The following is a 22,215-nucleotide window of genomic DNA, read 5'->3' as shown; positions in this document are numbered from 1 at the left end:
TATAGGGTAAAATCTGATGATTGGTTCCCTTTAAATCAACTGGTTCCATCAGATTAAGATTAAAAATCTTAATCCTTCCAGTACTTATCAGCTGCTGTAGGCTACAGAGGAAGTTGTGTAGTTCTTTGTAATCTGATCACAGTGCTCTCTGCTGCCACCTCTATCCGTGTCAGGAACTGTTCAGAGCTGGATAGGTTTGCTATGGGGATTTGCTCCTGCTCTCGACAGTCCCTGACATGGACAGAGGTGTCAGCAGAGAGCACTGTGGTCAAACAGAAAAGAAATTCAAAAAGAAAAGAACTTCCTCTGTAGCATACAGCAGTTGATAAGTACAGGAAGGATTAAAGGGGTATTTTGGGCAAAAACATCTTATCCCCTATCGAAAGGATAAGGGATAAGATGTCTGATCGCTGGAGGCCCGCCGCTGGGACCCCCCACGATATCCCTGCAGCAGTCCGCATTCTATGCGTAGCTGCGTCAGAAGTTTCGGAAACAGCCGGGCTTCCGAGACGGGGAAGAGACGTCACGCCATGCCCCCTCCATTAATTTCTATGGGAGGGGGCGTAACGGCCGCAACGCCCCCTCCCATAGATTTTTAAATAGAAGTAATTTACAAATCTCTTTAACTTTCTGACACCAGTTGATTTTAAAAAATTGTTTTGCACTGGAGTACCCCTTTAAGACGACTGCCCAAAGTTGCATTGAAAAGTGGTCTTCTAGAGAGGCGGTCTTCTCAAGAAGAAAGTCAATATGCATCATATTTAGGGCACCTAAAAATCTGTAACAGGAAATCTGGTCTGGACATGGGGTGGTTTTCTCAAGGAGATGGTCTTACTCTATTTGAATCCGTCTGGACTCTCTTATGCTGTGGCATCACTCTATATCATGTTGTGGCTGAGGGGCCTTTCAGTTCCCTCAGGCACCAGAGTGTAGGTGTAACTGCTTCCTCTACAATCCCTTTAGCCAGACCCACAGCATATGTAATTCACAGCAAATATGACCTTCATGAAAGCTTCCTCCCGGATTATCACACAGTTTTATTATATTATTTGAAAAATATATATATATTTGTATAGTGATTTATTCTGAACTTGCAGAGTACCCGGCTATGCCTGGTCTTCCTACTTAAATCATGTGGGGAAAGAAAGGCAAGAATGACACTTTCATCCTCATATCCTGACCTCATATTCTGTCCTTATACCCAGTCCTCATATTCTGTCCTTATATCCAGTTCTCATATCTCATCCTCATATCCCGTCCTCATATCCCGTCCTCATATCCTGTCCTTATATCCCATCCTCATAACCTTTCCTCATATGCCGCCCTTATGTCCCGTCCTCATATGCTGTCTTCCTAGCCCGTCCCCATATCCCATCCTTATGTCCTGACCTCATATCCTGACCTCATATCCCGTCCTCATATTCCGTCCTCATGCCCCGTCCTTATATGCTGTCTTCATATCCCGTTCTCATATTCCACTCTCATATCCCGTCCTCATACCCCGTCCTTATATCCCATCCTCATGCCCCGTCCTCATGCCCCGTCCTTATATCCCATTCTCATATCCTGTCCTCATATCCCGTCCTCATATTTTGTCCTTATATCCAGTTCTCATATCCCATCCTCATATGCCATCCTCATATCCCGTCCTTGTATCCCATGCTCATATCCCATCCTCATATCCTGTCCTCATATCCCATCCTCATATCCTGTCCTCATATCCCATCCTCATAACTTGTCCTCATATGCCGCCCTTATGTCCAGTCCTCATATGCTGTCTTCCTAGCCCGTCCCCATATCCCATCCTCATGTCCTGACCTCATATCCTGACCTCATATCCCGTCCTCATATCCCGTCCTCATGCCCTGTCCTTATATGCTGTCTTCATATCCCGTTCTCATAGCCCATTCTCATATCCCGTCCTCATATCCCGTTCTCATATCCCGTCCTCATGCCCCGTCCTTATATCCCATTCTCATATCCCATCCTCATATCCTGTCCTCATGCCCCTTCCTTATATGCTGTCTTCACGTCCCATCCTTATATCCCGTTCTCATATCCAATGCTCATATGAGTTGACATATGAAGGCACCTTCTCTTTAGACTGGTCAGACATGCAATATATGGTTGGGCCTGGTCCTGTCTGGTCCCAGTCTGGTTCATAGGGCAGGTCCCAGGTACATCCATAAGGAAAGGTATTGCCTACACATTTTATATTCACAGGCAATATTGCGTTGGTTTTCATCCTCCAATAATCATGGTCCCATCCCTAACATAACATTTCTCCCTAATACATAAGAACAAAGGTGACATTCCTCATGGTCAGTGATTTCTGCACCATCACGCACCACCGTGAAATTATTGTCTCGGGGGTCTTCTAAATATGTATCTCCCTTTGTGAAATCCTCGGTGCCGGAGCTATAATCATCGGTAATGACCCCTTTGGAGTTTCTGTCAGTCACGTCTATTAGGAAGGAATATATTCTGCATTGTGAAGTTAACATGCTTTATTATTCCCTTCCGCATCTGTGAACCGAAGGCTTAAAGGCACAGACCTAACCAGATAGAGTCGCAGCCACTGATACATTTTTATATGCTATTCCAATGACAGAATCTTCTAAAATGGGGTGCCCCCCCCCTCGTTCTCACCATTAGTGGGGGTTCCAGGGGTCAGACCCCTGTTATCACAAAGTGTTGGCATATCCAATAAATATGCATTCAAGGTATGATAAGGGAATTAGTAAATGTGTTGTAAATGTGTGGCATACTGTAAGTGCTACTTTGTGATTGTCTAGTTCGGACCACCTTTTTGTAAGTGTCCCCCCGATGATAAACCTATCACAGGGTGTCCTGCAGCCAAAATACCCTCTGATCAGCTGTAATCTAATGTTACAAAACCTAACAGGAAGTGTGCTATTTCCCTGCAGCACCCCCGCAGGTTAAATGGAGTATTACGTTATTGAAGCCAATGGGCTGTCCTGAAGTCTTATTCACTATACTTTTTGTCTATTTTTTTTTCAGCAACTACAGCGCACTCATTGGCGTCTGGGTCTACGGATTCTTTGTGGTCATCCTGCTCATTCTAGATCTGTTATATTATTCAGCAATGAACTATGATATTTGTAAAATGTACCTTGCGAGGTGGGGGATCCATGCGAAATGGATGAGACAAGGACAGAGGCAATGGGATAAAGCAGCAGTACCAGAGCCTTCCCAAGTACAGACTCAGTCTCAGATGTCACAGATGTCTCAGATGTCTCAGATGTCACATGCTGTACACACCTTAAAAGGAGATACTGTTAGTCCAACACTGATGTCCTTTCAGACTTCAACTGCCTGGTAAGAATATGGATATACATCTTACCTAACATCAAATATTGTTTTCATTAGAGATTTGTACAAAAAATATGACTGCTTTCCTCCCAAAACAGCGCCACACCAGCCCACAGGTTCCGTTTGGTACTACATCTCAGTTCCATTCACTTGCGGAGTCATGCTGCAATATCAGGCACAAGCTATGGATAGGACTGGCATTGTTTCTGGAGTGGGATATGGAGTCTTAGAACTCACTGTTTTCCACCCTTAGCCCCAATAAGGGATCAATTTTCCGGCATATAGGGAGAAATTCATCAAAGCCAGTGCAGAGAAAAAAGTCGTCCAGTTTCCCATAGCAACCAATCAGATCACTTTTTTTTTAAAGGCCTCTAAAAAATGAAAGAAGGAATCTCCCCTATAGTTCCTGGAAAAGTCAGTGGCAGGAGCATGGATTCCAACATGATCCTTGAGCATTTAAGCCCCGCCCCTGAGGACAGCCTGGGACTACCCTCAAGCACCCATGAAAGCACAAACCCCATTCATACTCTGCCTTTCTGTGCTCCCCCTTACTGCCATTGTGGCTATTTTGTGGAACTGTTGTTCACTATGCAGGAGCACTGATGGAACTGTAGTGGGGTGACCAATGTAGTCAGGGGTGGTCACTAGTGAGCAGTAAGGATGCAACAAGCAAAGAATGAGACAGCATTGTCAAAAGAGAATGGACTATAAAGGATATTCCTTAAGATATAGACAATGTGGTTGTCAGGGCAATGTCCACATGGAGAATTTCTATGCAGACATTAGCCTGTGTAAACATAGCCATACCATTTAAAGGGGTACTTCAGTACTTCAGAACGCTCGCAGCCGGAGGCCGTGAGCATGACATCATGGCCACGCCCTCTCATACCGCCACACTCTATTGCCATAGAGTTGTATTGAGTGGTCAACACGCCCCGCGGGCTGCAGGGGCCCTGTACAGAAGATCGCGGGGGGGCTCCAGCGGTCAGACCCCCCGCGATCTGAAACTTATCCCCTATCCTTGGGATAGGGGATACGTTTTTCAGTACTGGACTACTCCTTTAAGTAGCGATTTATTTTTATGCCTTTTAGCTAAAAAGTTGACATAAAGTCACCGTATAACTATTCCGTCCACCTTATGACTTAAGGGCACTAGTGGCAGCGCTAAGTGGTCATTCATGTCAACCAGTTCACAAAGTACTCAGCTGTGTGGAGAAATAGCCAAGCAGGCTGTCACCAGAAAGATACGTGAGAGAAAAGAACACGAGATGGTTCCAGCGTGCGCCCGGTTTGTACATAATGGTGTCTTTTAAACTGTGTTGAATTGAAAAGAACACTGTGAAGGACATGTGATAGACAATCCAATGCGGGGCTTTTGTGTGTCTTCTATTCCGCATCTTGCAGGGATGACAGCCACGCTCAAAAGTACGACACAGGAATACGACGAGATTGCATGCCATTTTGTGCCAAGGTCTGGCCTTGTTTACCCCGCTGTAAGGACTGAAAACTTGACATTGATGGCCTTTTAGTGGGCCAGGAATTTTTTTTTAATAAACCAATACACAGGGCTGAATGCAACTTTGCCTGACGCCCACCTGCCACCATTGAAAATTATAGATAAGAATGGCTTGCGTTCAGACATTCTGCCCAGTACCAGCAAAGTGTGCTGTATACCTCTATATAATAGTCATACCAAATAAATACAGCGTTCCCAGTCCTGACTGCCTTGTATTCCACATCTGTGTTGACTATTGGGCAGGACATGAGGTCAATGGGGCCACCAGTACCGGAAAAGAGAGACGAGGCGAGGGTTGTGTAGCAGAAAATGCTAGACAGTATAAGTTATGGCCGTTTCATGGCACAAGCTGCCCCTCAAGGACTTTGTAGTATGACACCTGAGGCGAGATGCTCAACTCACCTCAAGGCAGATACAGCCCTGCTGATACATAGCATAGATGAAACTAAAACATTCTGTGCTGATTCATTTCTATACTGTATATACCGTCATAGATTTAAGTTCTAGCTTAGTGCCTACCGCAGATACATTATGCTCAATGGTTGCTACCTTGCCCAGTTCCAGAGCCGTATCCTGAGGATGAATGCTTCCTCATCTGCTGCTCCGGTTCCGATTTTCTCCAACAGCCCTGCTGGATCGGGCCACAGAGTTTTGAGAACCAGGAAAGGTTCCCATTCTTCAGCTGCCACATGCAACTGCAGCATGGTATTACCCGCAGTTGTGCAACCATTGGCTACTGCATATCGAGATCATGAACCCGGCTTCCAATTTTTGACATTGCTTACATCCCAAGAAAACAAAGAATTAGGCCCAACTTGTAGCCTCCAACATGGGTCCAATGTACATGACTAGCTACAAACTAGCCCAGCCTTATCCTGTATGTATTACTCTACACCCTTTGTTCCCTTTTTCTACTTAAAGGGGATGTTCACGAAAAGAAATAAAGAGTTCATTTTTGTGGTATTACTTGACTGAATTCACTTTAATGGAAGTGAGCTGCAATACCAAACACAACCTGAGGACAAGAGTGGTGCTGTTTTGGAAAAAATCAGCTGGGTTTTTCTAATCCTGGATAAAGCCTTTAACATAGTGTTTCCTACCCAGTGTGCCCCCAGCTGTTGCAAAACTACAACTCCCAACTTGCTCGGACAGCCAAAGGCTGTCCGGGCATGTTGGGAGTTGTGGTTTTGCAGTGACTGGAGGCACACTGGTTGGCAAACTCTACTTTAAAGGGGTACGCTGGTGGAAAAAAAGATGTTTTTAAATCAACTGGTGCCAGAAAGTTAAACAGATTTGTAACTTACTTCTATTTAAAAATCTTAATCCTTCCAGTACTTATTAGCTGCTGAATACTACAGAGGAAATTCTTTTCTTTTTGGAACACAGAGCTCAGTGCTCTCTGCTGACATCTCTGTCCATTTTCGGAATTGTCCAGAGCAGCATATGTTTGCTATGGGGATTTTCTTCTACTCTGGACAGTTCTTAAAATGGACAGAGATGTCAGCAGAGAGCACTGTGCTCGTGATGTCAGCAGAGAGCTCTGTGTTCCAAAAAGAAAATAACTTCCTCTGTAGTATTCAGCAGCTAATAAGTACTGGAAGGATTAAGATTTTTTAATAGAAGTCAGTTACAAATCTGTTTAACTTTCTGGCACCAGTTGATAAAAAAAAAAGTTTTCCACTGGAGTACCCCTTTAATGTAAAGACAAAGGGGGGTTGAATTGATGGAAGGGAGCAACATCTGGGTCAGACTACACATAGGGTTTTGTTTGTAGTCTGTAACCATGGATACACATAGATCTGAAGAAGAGCAATAAAAAGTTTAGTTAGAAAAGTGTGCATACTTGTGAATGTAAAGTGCATTTGCAAGTAAAAAAAATTTAGGCTCTACTGGAGTCAAGGCTGAAAACTTCATGGTAAATTTCAAATACAATTTCGGACCCAACAGTTGATGAAAGAGAGTAATAATGGAAAAAAAATCATTTTCACACTTTTAATAGTACCATAACCCGAAAGCTCTGTCCACTCCATGCTGAGGGTTTTGTAGCTGACACAGATTGGCTTAAGTAGCAGCATTATAATGAGAACACATGTTTTTTTATTTTATTATTAAATTCTTTCTTTCTTATTAATTCAATATTGTCAGAATATACAACATAGGAAAAAGAAATAATTATTTTTCAATTTTACAATTAGTACAAAAAGTTCTGCAGAGAACATATCATGAGAAAGAGAAGTTCTCCTTCCTTTTTCTATTACTATTCCCATACCCACCCACCCACCAAACCTATCCTATACCCATCCCATTGTGCTTCGGGGGGGGGAGGGGACACGGGAAGAAGAGGGAAAAAAAAGAATGGGGGGGGGGGGAATTGCCTCTCATTCTCTACTCGTCCAATATGTCCAAATCTGGATAAATGTCCCTCCAGTACCCCTTTTTATAGTAAATAGCTCTCTCCCAGTCTACCACCGTCTCCATTTTCCTAATAAACTGTTCCAGTGTTGGGGGAGTCCAATCCCTCCAGTGCTGCGCAATCAGCTTTCTAGCAATAAATAGCATTCTACCAAGAGCAATTTTAAGATTCATGTCTATGTCAATACCCTCAATATAACCCAAAATACAAATCTTCAATTCTAGTGGAATCTCAAAGGAGGTTATTTTACCGATATAACTTGATATAATTGATTTCCAATACCATTGTATATGAGGATATTCCCAAAGCACATGCGTCATTTCTGCCTCGGGATTAGAACAGCGTGGGAATCTAGAATCCTTTAGGAAACCATTCTTAAAGAGAAATGCTAGGGTCTGATATGCTCTGTATAGAAAGTATAACTGGGAAAGTCTGGCCCCTTCTCCCATAGATTGGCTCGGAACGAATTTCAGGATTGAGTTCCATTCTGCCTCTGACAGTCCCGCCTCTGTCCGTCATCTCCGGAGGGCTGCTACCTGATGAGTCTCCCAGTTCTTGATTGCTAATAGATTTTAGAGATAGATCCTTTCTTAGGCTGGGTTCACACTACGTTTTTGCCATACTGTTTTCAATCCGTTTTTCTAAAGAAAACCGTATGGCAAAAAAATGGATGGAACAGTATGGAAAAAAAGTAAACCGTATGCGTTTTTAAACAGTATACTGTTTTTAAAAGTGCATACAGTTCCGTCAGTTTTTATAGAAAAAAAACCCATACGTTTTTGAAAATGTTCTCCATTTTTAATGGGAGGGGTCTTGGGTGGGGACTTTAGGATTCAAATGCGCATGTGCAAAGTAAAAACTTATATGTTTTTCCCGTATGGAACCGTATACATGTGCGTTTCCCATTGATGTCCATGTTAAAAAAAAACGTATGCGGTTGCAGTACGGTTTTTAAAACGGAGACAAAATCGTGGTCAACCACGGTTTCGAATCCGGTTTAAAAACCGTACTGCAACCGCATACGTTTTTTTTTTTTAACATGGACGTCAATGGGAAATGCACATGTATACGGTTCCATACGGGAAAAACATATAAGTTTTTACTTTGCACATGCGCATTTGAATCCTAAAGTCCCCACCCAAGACCCCTCCCATTAAAAATGGACAACATTTTCAAAAACGTATGGGGTTTTTTTCTATAAAAACTGATGGAACTGTATGCACTTTTAAAAACAGGATAATGTTTAAAAACGCATACGGTTTACTTTTTTCCATACTTTTCCATCTGTTTTTTTGCCATACGGTTTTCTTTAGAAAAACGGATTGAAAACAGTATGGCAAAAACGTAGTGTGAACCCAGCCTTACCCTTATTCTTCAGGATTAAATCCAAAACCAGTTCACTATTTACTTCATAAATTTATTCTGTGTCATTACGGTATGTCTTAGCTGCAGGTATTGGAAGAGGGAGTGTCGAGGCAGATGGAAGTCCTCCTGGAACTCCAAAAATGAACGAAAGTTACCATTTTTATATAAATCCTTTACCCACAATACTCCCGTTCTTTTCCTATTATCAAACCCCTACAGTTTCTTCACCTCTTTCAGAATTTGATTTCCCCAGAGTGGTGTATATTGAAGAATCTTTCCTACCTCTCTAACCTGTTTCACTTTATTCCAAACTTTGTTCATCAAAACAACAGTCGGAGGAGAAAGTTTAGATGTTTTCAAATCTCCTTTCTCTAGAGACATAACCAAATTATAAGAAGATAAATACCTGGACATAATCAAGGCAGAGATGTTCTCAGCATTTGTCGTATCCCAGCCCTCAAAATGTTGACATTGTGATGCCAAAAAGTAAAACCAAGAGTTGGATAAAGCAAGTCCGCCTTCCCGTTTAGGACGTTGTAGATTCTCCAGTTTTAGTTTAGGCTTTCTTCCATTAAAAATCAGTTCCCTGAATTGGATATTAATTGTTTGAAGAATGTTAAATGGTAGCCATATGGGGGAGATATATATATATATAATAGTTGGGGCATTAAAATCATTTTAATAAAATTTACTCTGCCAACTGGAGAGAGCGGTACCTTCCTCCATACGGCACTTTTTTGCTTAAAGGGGTTCTCCACTGCCCTGTCTTCTGGAGCTCCGCCCGCAGCTTCTGGAGTAATTTAACTGCGGTCACACCCCCTTCCCATAGACTTTCGTTGAGGGGGCGGGCGTGAACCACGAGGGGGCGGCCTCGAACACGGAAGCCCGCACACAGCGTCCGGAGTAATAAACTTCCGGACGCTGCGAGCAGAGCTCCGGAAGACAGGGCAGTGGAGAACCCCTTTAAATCTATTCAAAAGGGGGGTTACATTGAGCCTCTAAAAATCTTGGATTGAGGTTGACACCTCCAATCCCAGATATTTAATTTGGGTGACACAGTTAACAGTAACATTCCCTTCTAATTGGACCTGAGATGTTGTACGGTCCAAAAGCATTAAAAACGATTTGTCCCAATTTATCATTATTCCCGAGAGTTTCCCGTATCGCGTAATGAGATTTATTGCTACTTACAACGAGGGACTGGTATCGTTTAAAAATAACAGTTCATCATCTGCATATAATGCTATTTTACTTATAGAAGAACATATTCTGCTAGTGGTTCCATTGCAATTGCCAATAGCAAAGGAGACAGGGGGCATCAATGCTGCGCCCCACGAAATAACTAGGAACTCGGAAATCTTACCATTTACTCTAATATGCACGAGGGGCTCTTTATACATTAATTGGACCCAGGAAATAAATTTAGGGCAAAAGCCCATTTCTTCTAGAGTCGCCGAAACATAGGGCTGATTCGAATGCTTTCTGTGCATCCAGTGAGAATATGGCCCTATCTTTGGGGGAGTCGGGAGGAATCTGTAAACCTAGAAAGAGACGTCTGATGTTAATAGAGGTAGATCTAGTAGGAATAAATCCTGCCTGATCGGGATGTATTAGTTTTGCAATAACCTTATTCAAGTGTTTCTAATATTTTAGCCAATAACTTGATATCAAGTAATAAGAGAAATAGGTCTGTATGATTCTGGAAGTTGTGGAACTTTCCCATTTTTCGGTATTACAACTATAATCGCCTCCCGCATTGAATTTGGCAATTTTTGGTCTGCTAAAGCCCAGTTAAACAGATCAATTAAATTAGAAAGAAGAACTTGACAGAGGAAGGGGGGAGTGAATAAAACTTAGATTTTAATAGATAGCTTAAAAGAAAATACAAAAAAGTGAATGTACCATGGAAAAGACGGGTGTTGTCCCTCCACCATAAAGACGCAAATTATCAATAAACTCAGTCAAATGCAATAGGTACCAAGTAACATGGTGTATGATGGAGTAACACTGGCTATCCCAAATAATCAGTCCCTTAATACTTCCCAACGTGTTTTGGCCACTGGTATACGTGATCTCCTCAGGGGTTAAGTGGGATATAATAGCCTATATATGGAGATAAATCATAGCCTCCAAATACATACACACACGTGAAACACAATAACGGCTACCGATACAGTGGCAGCTCCCAGTCAGCATCCAATATAGGTCCCACTGGATCCCCTATGTAGTGGGGCACAGAAATAATAAACAGGAGTTGGCCTTTGACCGGATCTTGATAAACCGATTAGACGCCCTGTCTGTCTCCAGTGGGTACCCACAGTAGCGGGGAGCCATGCGAACCTGCCTGCTGCTGCGCGCACATGATTGATGAAAAAAATGTTTGTGTCTGCGTAACTATCTTCCACCTGGGATTTATATAATGTAGAATAAAATTTCAGAATGACATTTAATATACCATCATTATCTTCAGTAACTACACCCTCATGGTCTTTAAGGGAGGCAATACTAAAGGATCCTGAGCTTTGATAGTTTTAGATAACATGTACCCGGCTGCCTCCCCCTCAGCATAGAACATTCGCTTATGCATCATCGTTCTATCATTTGCCTCCCCCAAAAGATTCCAGGGCTTTCTGAGCAACAGACAATTCTATCCCCCTTTGATCAGAAGGTTCCTCCACGAACCGAGTTTCTGCTTTTCGCACCCCATCATAGAGTAAATCAGTTTTTAAAGGGGTACTCCGTCCCTAGACATCTTATCCCCTATCCAAAGGATAGGGGATAAGATGTCAGATCGCCGGGGTCCCGCTGCTTGGGACCCCCGGGATCGCCGCTGCGGCACCGCGCTATCATTACTGCACAGAGCGAGTTCGCTCTGCACGTAATGACGGGCGATATAGGGGACGGAGCACTGTTACGTCACGGCTCCGCCCCTCGTGACATCATGGCCCACCCCCTTAATGCAAGTCTATGGCGGGGGCGCCACGCCCCCTCCCATAGACTTGTATTGAGGGGGCGGGCCGTGACGTCACGAGGGGTGGAGCCGTGACATAACAGTGCTCCGGCCCAAGTATTGCCCGTCATTACGTGCAGAGCGAACTCGCTCTGTGCAGTAATGATAGCGCGGTGCCGCAGCGGCAATTCCCGGGGGTCCCCAGCAGCGGGACCCCAGCGATCTGACATCTTATCCCCTATCCTTTGGCACAACTCCATTTTTCCCACACCATACTTTTAATTAGAATGCCACGGAGATATGCCTTCATTGATTCCCAAACCATCTGTTTGGGTGCTGTACCATTGTTGTACAAAAAGAATTCTCAAATTTTTTCCTTGATATCCTGTTCACTTTTTAAAACGGAAAGCCAATATGGGTTAAAGGGGTACTCCGCTGCTCAGCATTTGGGACAAACTGTTCCGAACGCTGGAGCCAGCGACGGGAGCTCGTGACTTCATAGCCCCCTCAATGCAAGTCTGTGGGAGGGGGCGTGACGACTTCCACGCCCCCTCCCATAGACTTGCATTGAGGGGGCAGGGCGTGACATCATGAGGGGGCGTGATTATGATGTCACGACCACCCGGCGTCGGCTTCAGCATTCGGAACGGTTTGTTCCAAACGCTGAGTAGCGGAGTACCCCTTTAAGCTTCCAAAAAGTGCCTGCGACCGTTTCCCCTTGAAACGAAAATAGAATTTGCAGGGGAGAGAGGTCCGACCAGCTTACTATAGACATAAAGTTTTATAGAAAAAATATAGAATAATAAGGAGAGGAGAGGAGGAAGGGAAAAAAAGGGGAGGAGAAAAAAACAACACATCCCACCCAAAATACCCAAAGAAAACATAATAACAGTTTTTATTTAGCAATCTAAAAAGCATGTCCTTTAACTAACCTCTTCAAAAAGAAGACAAGGAGGAGTCTAATTTGACTACCTGACCCTTGCAAAAACATAGGAACCGGTTTTAACTGACTCAGCGTATCCTTGGATACAGCTTGCTGCTCCCGCTCCCAAAAAAAGAAAAAACACAACATAGCGAGGCCATCACTTCTGACAAAAACAACTATAAAGCATTAATCAAGTTGTATTTGACCGTATGCAGCTTTTGCTAATGTCCAACCAGTCATTGGCTTCTTGTGGATTGTCAAAAAAGTGGGTAGTACACATGTTGGTAGCGGCACTGGTTGGGAGCTAGACTTTATTGAGCATAAAAACTCTGAATATGGTCTTAGATACGGCAAACACCATCTTGGTTGTGGTGAAATTGCAAGTCTGAATATAATATACTCTGTTGAGAAGGTAATAAACAACCTTGACCCTTATAGGCTACATCGATGCCTATCCGGTATGTAGGAAACTATCATAGACCGAACGGGACAATATCGCCCCTTGTAATACATGCAGTGACACCGAAGAATCACGCTCCGCCCCGTTAATGCAAGCCTACGGGAGGGGGCGTGATACCTGTCATGCCCCCTCCCATAGACTTGCATTGAGGGGCGGAGCGTGAAGTCACACGGGGGCGGAGGCGTGACGTCACACGCCGTCGGCCCTGTGATCGACAGTAATCAGACCAGGAGCGAACACGCTCCGGGGACTGATTACAAACGGGGTGCCGCGTGCAAGATCACAGGGGTCCCCAGCAGCGGGACTCTCGCGATCAGGCATCTTATCCTCTATCCTTTGGATAGGGGATAAGATGTCTAAGCACCGGAGAACCCCTTTAATGAATCCTGTAATTATGTGGTATATTAATAGGGGAGATTATGGTTACTGTCCCTTTTGTGTGTTCTATATTTGGAGGATTTTATTTCATTTTGGTGTTTTTAATCTCATGGCAATTTTGTACTGAAAATGTATGATGTACAGTAATACTGCGTTAAACCGTATGTACGTTATATATTTATATACCATAGGCTTTTGGATGATATTTGTATATCTTGTTCTAATGCTGTGAATATATCTTTTGAATTGTGGCAATGATTGTGAAGAAAAACCAGTATAATCCTAAAAATAAAAGATAAGAAGTCCAGTGTGGGAATGTGCAGTTTCAAAGCTTTATTCCAGTAAAATCAAACAATGGACCTGACAACAAGTCATTTGACACATTTCAGGTGATTTACATCCTTAATCATACTAAAAATAGATGAAGTGTTATGGTCTTGTGCCTTGGAGGATGGCATAGCTAAATACACACAGTTAAGAATATTATTTCTGAAGTCTATAGTGGTTATTTAGGCAGCGCTGTATTATTTGTCCAGTGTATGGCGCTGATATTTGTGCACCATTTTTAGGGTCATTTTGATTTGACACAATATGGAAGGATCATTTGTAAACTGTAGTATATTATATGAGAAAGTGCCAGTGCAGGATGTTTCTCCCCATTGTCAGTCAATAGAAGTATGGGGAAGGAAAACATGGGGAAGTAAACACCAGATCTTTATCATGTGGTGCGAGAGGGTGGCAAAATCACACATCATAATACAAGGCCCATTTTGATATTTGCTATGGGGCCCCCTTTCTCAACCGTAGGATATGCTAGGTGTGCCGTGGCAGTCTGGTGAGGAAGCTGGTGATGGGACACACTAGGACCCCTGTGGCGTATCACTGCTATGTGGTTTCTAGCGCAACCTAGCTTTGAGGTCTCCAGGGCCTTCTGACCTCTAGTGACGCTGCCTGTGGCCACTAGAGGCCGAGAACATCACTTCTTCTGGAGCGGCCTCTAGTGGCTGCAAAAAGATGCTGGAAAATACACCAATGACTGTGGGAGAACTGAGGTGAGTATGTGTTTTTTCTTCTTAGGTTGGAGGGGGGAGAGTCCTACAGGGGGATAGCTATCTATAGGGGGCAAGCTAAATACAGGGGTGAGCCCTTTTTACAGGGACAAAGCCACCAACATGGGGCAAGCTAACTATGGGTAGCCCATTTACAGGGGGGAAGCTAACTACAGAGAGACCTTATATACAGGGGTAAGCTACCTACAGGGGGCAAGCTATCCATAGTAGGGCCCTATATACAGGATGAAAGCTACCTACAGAGGTGCCCTATATACAGGGAGGAAAACTACCTGCAGCGGGTCCTACATACAGGGTGCAAACTATCACACGGTGTGCCCCGAGATGAAAAGGATTGGGAAACACTGTCAAAGGGGATGCACAATGGGGAGCAGAAGTTGAATTTCATGGTTAGCGGAATCCTAGGAGCCACGTTCCTTATGTTCCTAAAATATTCCCGGTGTCTAAATTTTTCACTCATACCATAGAGGAGATGGTTTCATAGAAACCATCTCCTCAATCTCTGATGCGTTTCACAAAGATCTTGATTGATGTGTCAATCTCTTCTATTCCGTTAATTGCTCAATCAGTCTTATTTATAACCACATAAAAGATTCCTTCCTGTTCGCTGTCAGTCACGCCTTGTATATGAGAATAAGGTTTTTCTGTACTGCACAAGCCACAATTTATAGCACAGACATATAATGTTCTACATACAAAGAATCATGTTCTAAGTGCAAATCTTGAGAGGAACGAGTGGATCCAGTTCACGCAGTATAAAACTTCAGCTTTTATCCCATAGCTCGATTAAAATAACATCACATATAGCCAAGTAGAAACACCGACGTGTTTCTGATGCTTCGGCACCCTTAATCATGGTGAATTCAATCGGGGTAAAACCTCTCTAATGTTTGTCTATTTACTGTATTCCCTTCATTTAAGTCTGGTTTATATTATGCATCGTTCATAGAACATAAAGGCACAATACTTATGATTAGTGTTGGGCACGAATATTCACATTTTGAATTTCTATTGCAAATTCGCGAATATTGCGACTATATTCGCTATATATCCGAAATTACGAATATTAACTTTTTTCCGCATATGCGCATATTCCTTCTTTTCACTTGTGGACCAATTAGAATGATGAAAATACACTTGTCAGAGGTTATCAACAACATCCCTAGCAACCAATAGTAAAGCTCGCCCACCCCCCCCCCCCCCCCCCCACTGTTTTCTTCCTTGAATATGTGAATATGCGAATATTCACATATGCAAATATAACGAATACGCAAAATTCGCGAATATGGAATGAATATTCGTCTCTCTATATATATATATATATATATATATATATATATATTTGTGTGTGTGTGTGTGTGTGTGTGAAATATCGCGAATTTGAATATGGCCAGTGCTGCTCATCACTACTTATGATCAAGGTGGTCATACACACTCAATACTGCCAGTCTGACGTTTGTTATCTCTCCTGACATCCCCATATACATGAATGTTTAGCACAGCAAAATTTTCAAGTTTTACAAATTGGGTGGGATAAGCTGCAGCCAGACAGCCCTATTAACAAAAGAGTTGCCCGACCATTCTCTCCCCCCACATCATCGATCGGTGAAGAGTCTGGAAGCCCCCACTTTAGACGGTCAGCCAAGCCTATCATAGTCTTCAGGTTCAACCAACTTTAGTCTAAGGTGCATGGGCCCCTTAAAGGGGTTATCCTGCTAATAAAACATTTCCTCTATTCACAGGATAAGACCCGCGTGATCTCCAGAACAGGCCCCATCTCTTACCTCTGAGTGCTCTGGTCCCCACCTTTGCGTACGAGCCTCGGTAGTGACAGGCCACTCAGCCAATCACTGGCCACAGCAATGTCCTGACTTAGCCAGCCCAAAACTGCTGAGACCAGTTGGTCTCTGGCACGATTCAGCGACATTTATCCCCTATCCTGTGGATATAAGTCCTATAAGTGTTATTAGCTTGATAACCAACACATTTCTGATGCTTCAACACCCCTAATCATGGGGAATTCAGTGGGTGCACAACCTTCCCAATGCCTTTTTATTTACTGTATCCCCTTTATTGAAGTCTGGGTTATTTTATGCACCCTTCATAGACTATATAGGTACAATGCTTCTGATGAAGGTGGTCATACACTTTCAAAATCTGTCGGCCTAACATTTGTTATTTATGTATTTGTTTGTATCTCTCCTGAGGTCCCCATACACATGAACACTTACTACGGCTAAAGGTTGTTGTTTCCTCCATGGGGGCTGGAGCTGTAAGCCGAGGCCAGACAGCCCTGGTAACAAAAGAGTCGGTTGGTTATAATCCAATACGCCTGACTATTCTCTTTTCCTACATCATTTGTCAGTGGAGAGTCCGGAAGTCCCCATTTTAGACAGTCACCCAAGCCTATCAATGTCGTGGGTTCCGCCGACTTTAGTCTAAGGTGTATGGGCCCTTTAAAGGGGTTATCCAGCTAATAAAACTTATCCACTATCCACAGGATAGGGGATAAGTGATAGGGGACCCCTGTGATGTCCCCGAGATGCCCCGCACCTTCAAAAACATACTAGCCTTGGCAGTGAAGGGTCTCTGAGCCAATCGGTGTCCCGACTCACTGTCGAGCCAGCCTATTACTGCCGGGACCAGTTTGTCTCTGAAGGTGCCACCCCTCCCCCCAGGATCAGACACTTACCCCCCCATCCTGTTATTAGTTGGATAACCCCTTTAAGATGATGCCATTTTGTATCAGGCTGCGAACAGAGTGTTTATAACTTTCTCCAGTTCTCTCCCATTTTTTTTTAAAGGTCTAGAGAGATCAAGAGGGTGTTAATAGTTTTCTGGTGAATAATGGATTATATGCAAGAACTTGCCGAAAGAAAGCTTCAAGGGAGGAAACCTATTTGATCTGCAATAATTAAACTGGCAAAGAAGAAAAGGGAGCCACCGAGGAATTATCTAGGGCATGTGTTCTTTCTATTTCGAAAAAAGAGAAAAAAGGAAATATTTTCAGGGCAGATAAAGCAAAGTACAGAATCTATTGTTGGCACATAATAATGCTTAATAGGGCTCAACTGCAATTTTTGGACAATACAGCAATTGTAGATTCGACAAAAAAGGGATGTTTCTTACTGGGATCCAGCGCCGCTCTTGTGGCTGCATCTGGTATCGCAACCACTTGAATTGGGCTTAAAGGGGTTATCCAGGAAAAAACTTTTTTTATACATATCAACTGGCTCCAGAAAGTTAAACAGATTTGTAAATTACTTCTATAAAAAAAAATCTTAATCCTTTCAGTACTTATGAGCTTCTGAAGTTAAGGTTGTTCTTTTCTGTCTAAGTGCTCTCTGATGACACGTGTCTCGGGAACCGCCCAGTTTAGAAGAGGTTTGCTATGGGTATTTGCTTCTAAACTGGGCGGTTCCCGAGACACGTGTCATCAGAGAGGATTTAGACAGAAAAGAACAACCTTAACTTTTAAATAGAAGTAATTTACAAATCTGTTTAACTTTCTGGCACCAGTTGATTACAAACATTTTTTTTAAAACATTTTTTTTTTTCATATCAAAGGGCTCCAGAAAGTTCAACAGATTTGTAAATTACTTCTATTAAATAATCTTAATCCTTCCAGTACGTATCAGCTGCTGAAGTTGAGTTGTTCTGTTCTGTCTGAAAACAATGCTCTCTGCTGACACTTCTGTCTGTCTCAGGAACTGTCCAGAGCAGGAGAGGTATGCTTTGGGGCTTTGCTCCTACTATGGACAGTTCCTGAGGCAGACAGAGGTGTCAGCAGAGAGCAGTGTGGTCAGAAAGAAAAGAACAACTAAACTTCAGCAGCTGATAAGTACTGGTAGGATTAAGATTTCTTAATAGAAGTAATTTACAAATCTGTTTAACTGTCTGGAGCCAGTTGATATGAAAAAAAAATGTTTTTCACTGGAATACCCCTTTACCCCTTTTTAGTGTCAGAAATGAACCCACTAGGTCATTTTAAAACACTTCTAGATTGTTATATATTCTGACCTTATTATGTTCACACGCAGCACCCATGGAGTCACCTAAGTAGCAGAGAGTAAATACAATTCTGTGTGAATGGGATATTTAAAGGGGTTATCCAAGAAAAAACTTTATATATATATATCAACTGGCTCCAGAAAGTTAAAGGGTACCTCTATATATATCAACTGGCTCCAGAAAGTTAAAGGGTACCTCTCATCAAAAAAACTTTTGATATATTATAGATTAATGTATGCAGAATAACTTCACAATTGCATGTTATTAAAAAATATGCTTCTTTCTATTTAATTTTCCACTTTGAAGAAATGACCACTAGGGGTCTCTCTACCAGTCCTGGCAGCAAGCATTTCAGACTCATGCTGGAGTCCTAAACACTACGAGCTGCCAGTCTGCTTTGTTCACAAAGGAGAACACTCAGAGCTGCCAGCCTGCTTTGTTCACAGCCTGTTTGGCTGTGAACAAAGCAGGCTGGCAGCTCTGAGTGTTTAGGACTCCAGCATGAGTCAGAAATGCTTGCTGCCAGGACTGATCGGGAAAAATACAATAGAAAGAAGCATATTTTTCATTAACATGTTATTGGAAAGTTATTCAACATTCATTAATCTAAAATATATCAAAAGTTTATTTGATGAGAGGTACCCTTTAAACAGATTTGTTAATTACTTCTATTAAAAAATCTTAATCCTTTCAGTACTTATGAGCTGCTGAAGTTGAGTTGTTCTTTTCTGTCTAAGTGCTCTCTGATGACACAACTGTCTCGGGAACTGTCCAGAGTAGAAGCAAATCCCCATAGCAAACCTCTTCTACTCTGTGCAGTTCCCGAGACAAGCAGAGGTGTCAGCAGAGAGCACTGTTGTCAGACAGAAAAGAACAACTCAACTTCAGCAGCTGATAATTATTTAAAGGATTGAGATTTTTAATAGAAGTAATTTACAAATCTTTTTAACTTTCTGGAGCCAGTTGATATAAAATTATAATTTTTGTTTTTCCTGGAATACCCCTTTAAGGAATATCCATTCATCCTAAACAGCGCTCCATGGTCCAAACCATCAGGGTTCCAAACCTCAGCGATCAGACAGGTGCACGAAAAGGCCATTGACCTCCACAAAATTGCCCATTGGTGGCCTCCATGACAACCTTACTTTGGCAGGATTTAAGGGACATTTGGCAAAAATGACCGAGCATGTGGGACAAATGTTTACAAAAATTACAGGCTTTTTGATATTTACTCAAAATATATGGAGGTTTTTTGGTTTTTGTTTAGTTTTTTACCCTCTGAATGCTGATAGGAGTTCTGACATTTATGTTTATCACATTCTGAATTCGGTCTGAACCTTGGCATGAAACAGAATATTAAATGACTTCGGAGAGAAGAGGCAGCGGCTTTTAAGTCCCAAAAATGTAAATAAAAAAAAGGAGGATAATAGGAAAAAATATTTCTCCGCCGAGAGACGATGTTGCATTATGCAGAGGACATCATATTTACAGAAATCCTATTCACTTGTAAATCATTTAGGTCATAATAGAGCTAATGGATATTGTGATACATGGCTAAGCTAATGGAGTAGGCATTTTTCGGCAGGCGGGGCAGTGGGGGGGGGGGTTGAGGCCTGTGATTTTGATAATTGCTGCATATTTTGAATGAAACAAAAAGACCAGAATGTTACAAAAAAAAAAAGGAATGTTTTCTGGCTAAACTGAGCAATTGAACTGAGCAACTCAACAGATTCTATGGAGACATATGTGTCTCCATGGTAACAGACTACAAATAAACCCTGTGTAGTCTGATTCTCCAGTCAGGTGTTACTCCACTCCATGTGCCCTTAATTGTACTATCTGTAGGTTAAAGGGGTACTCCGCTGCTTAACTGTTCCGAGCGCTGGAGCCGGCGCTGGGAGCTTGTGACGTCATAGCCCAGCCCCCTCATGATGTCACGCCCCGCCCCCTCAATGCAAGTCTATGGGAGGGGGCGTGACGGCCGTCACGCCCCCTCCCATAGACTTGCGTTGAGGGGGCGGGGCGTGACATCATGAGGGGGCAGGGCTATGACATCACGAGCTTCCGGCGCCGGCTCCAGCGTTTGGAACAACGTTAGGAAAAATGCTGAACAGCGGAGTACCCCTTTAAGAAGAAGAGCGGGAGAATAATACAGGGCTAAAGGACCAGACTACATGCAAGATATTTTACAGTCTGAAACTAAGGAATCACAGGGGTGACAGGGGTGGCTCAGTTTTGGGAAAAAGCAGCCATGTTTTTGCTAAGCCTTTTCAACCTTTTCCATGTATTGGATGTTCTTAAATGGGGTATTCCGGTGAAAAAGAATTTTTTTTTTCCATATCAACTGGCTCCAGAAAGTTAAACAGATTTGTAAATTGCTCCTATTAAAAAAAAACTTAATCCTTCCAGTACTTATCAGCTGCTGAATTTGAGTTGTTCTTTTCTGTCTGACAACATTGCTCTGTGCTTCCACCCCTGTCTGTCTCAGGAACTGTCCAGTGCAGGAGAGGTTTGCTATGGGGATTTGCTCCTACTCTGGACAGTTCCTGAGACAGACAGAGGTGTCAGCAGAGAGCACTGTGGTCAGACAGAAAAGAACAACTCAACTTCAGCAGCTAATAAATACTGGAAGGATTAAGATTTTTTAATAGAAGTCATTTACAAATTTTTGGAACCAGTTGATATGAAAAAAAAAATTTTTCACTGGAATACCCCTTTAAGGCTTTAAAAACCAATCACTTGTTCATCCTTCTGTAACTTTGCATAATGAACCCTGAACATTGATGCCAGTCTTCTAGCCTCTAATCACTTCTCGATTTCTCTTCCAGAATAACTATAGTGCCTAAAGATGGAAGAAGATTATCACCCAGGTGGAAACCTGAGTCTGGAATGCCAATCACGACTGAAGGAGGAATGGAGGAGAATGACATTTATGGAATTTTTACAAATAAGGGGTTGGCAGAAAAGACTCTCACAGTCATCGGGATGTACTTTCTATCTGTTTGTAAGCAATATTTTTATCTCTAGCATGAGATTATTTTTGAAATGGACAGTCAACAAGAAGTAGACGGACTATGTAGCTTGCCCTCGAGGTCATACACGAAATAGACGGGAAACGATGGGCACCATTTGAAATAGCAATGGCAGGCGGTGGCCAGTCTGCCTTATGTGTTACTATGTTGTCAAGTACTTAGTCTAAGTGTCAGGCTAATAGGTATGAGCTGGCCGCAGTTCACTACCAAAAAGAGTATGTTGTATGAGGCAACATGAAACCACCCTCCTGGTGTAAATTATAAGGTTTCTACAGAGTACATCCTTCTAAGACCACTTACCGTATCCTTATAAACTACAATGGAGGGAGTGTCCTTTCTTATAATATGTTCGTGTTCTAAATCACTGGTCATATATGATGGTACCACAACCTGCCATGTAGACCATTATTTACGGGAGGTTCTATGTAGATTGACGTCATTTGTGTATTATGACTATGACTTTAGATGAACTCCAGCAGGAGCAGTTCTTTTACACTTTCGTTACTCGTGACAATAAATACCATCAGGATTGAGTATATGTGGGTTGTGTGAGTTCTCAATGGTGTATTTGGTTTACGGAACAACACATGACCAGGGTGAACTTAACCTTTTGTATACCTACACCCAAGGCCATAGTTGTAGGACATGCTTTGGCAGCAGTCGCAACAGGACCTGGTATTTAAGGGAACCCATCAGTCTCTCTACCACTTAATGTAGAAATATAAGAAAAGACAGCGGCCAGCACTCACCATTCAGGGGTCT

The 22,215-nt window shown here is 42.7% G+C and overlaps 1 protein-coding gene across 3 annotated transcripts in view; it reads left to right on the top strand.

Moving 5' to 3' along the window:
* The window catches only part of SHISAL1 (shisa like 1), a 118,856-nt gene extending 96,867 nt beyond the window's left edge, over window positions 1-21,989 (top strand). For 2 of the 3 annotated variants that reach the window (XM_056517434.1, XM_056517431.1), the window contains exon 4: window positions 3,022-3,343. In XM_056517434.1, the coding sequence (XP_056373409.1) occupies window positions 3,022-3,343 (322 nt within the window). Of the gene's footprint in view, window positions 1-3,021; window positions 3,344-21,249 lie in introns of those variants that run through there. The other variant, XM_056517432.1, reaches the window with a different exon arrangement.
* The last annotated feature ends 226 nt before the right edge of the window (window positions 21,990-22,215 follow it).

The sequence above is a fragment of the Hyla sarda genome, chromosome 4 (assembly GCF_029499605.1).
Source record: "Hyla sarda isolate aHylSar1 chromosome 4, aHylSar1.hap1, whole genome shotgun sequence".
Taxonomy (NCBI): Eukaryota; Metazoa; Chordata; class Amphibia; order Anura; family Hylidae; genus Hyla; species Hyla sarda.
Note: the sequence above shows the minus strand (reverse complement) of the source record. Positions and strands in the feature narration are given on the sequence as shown.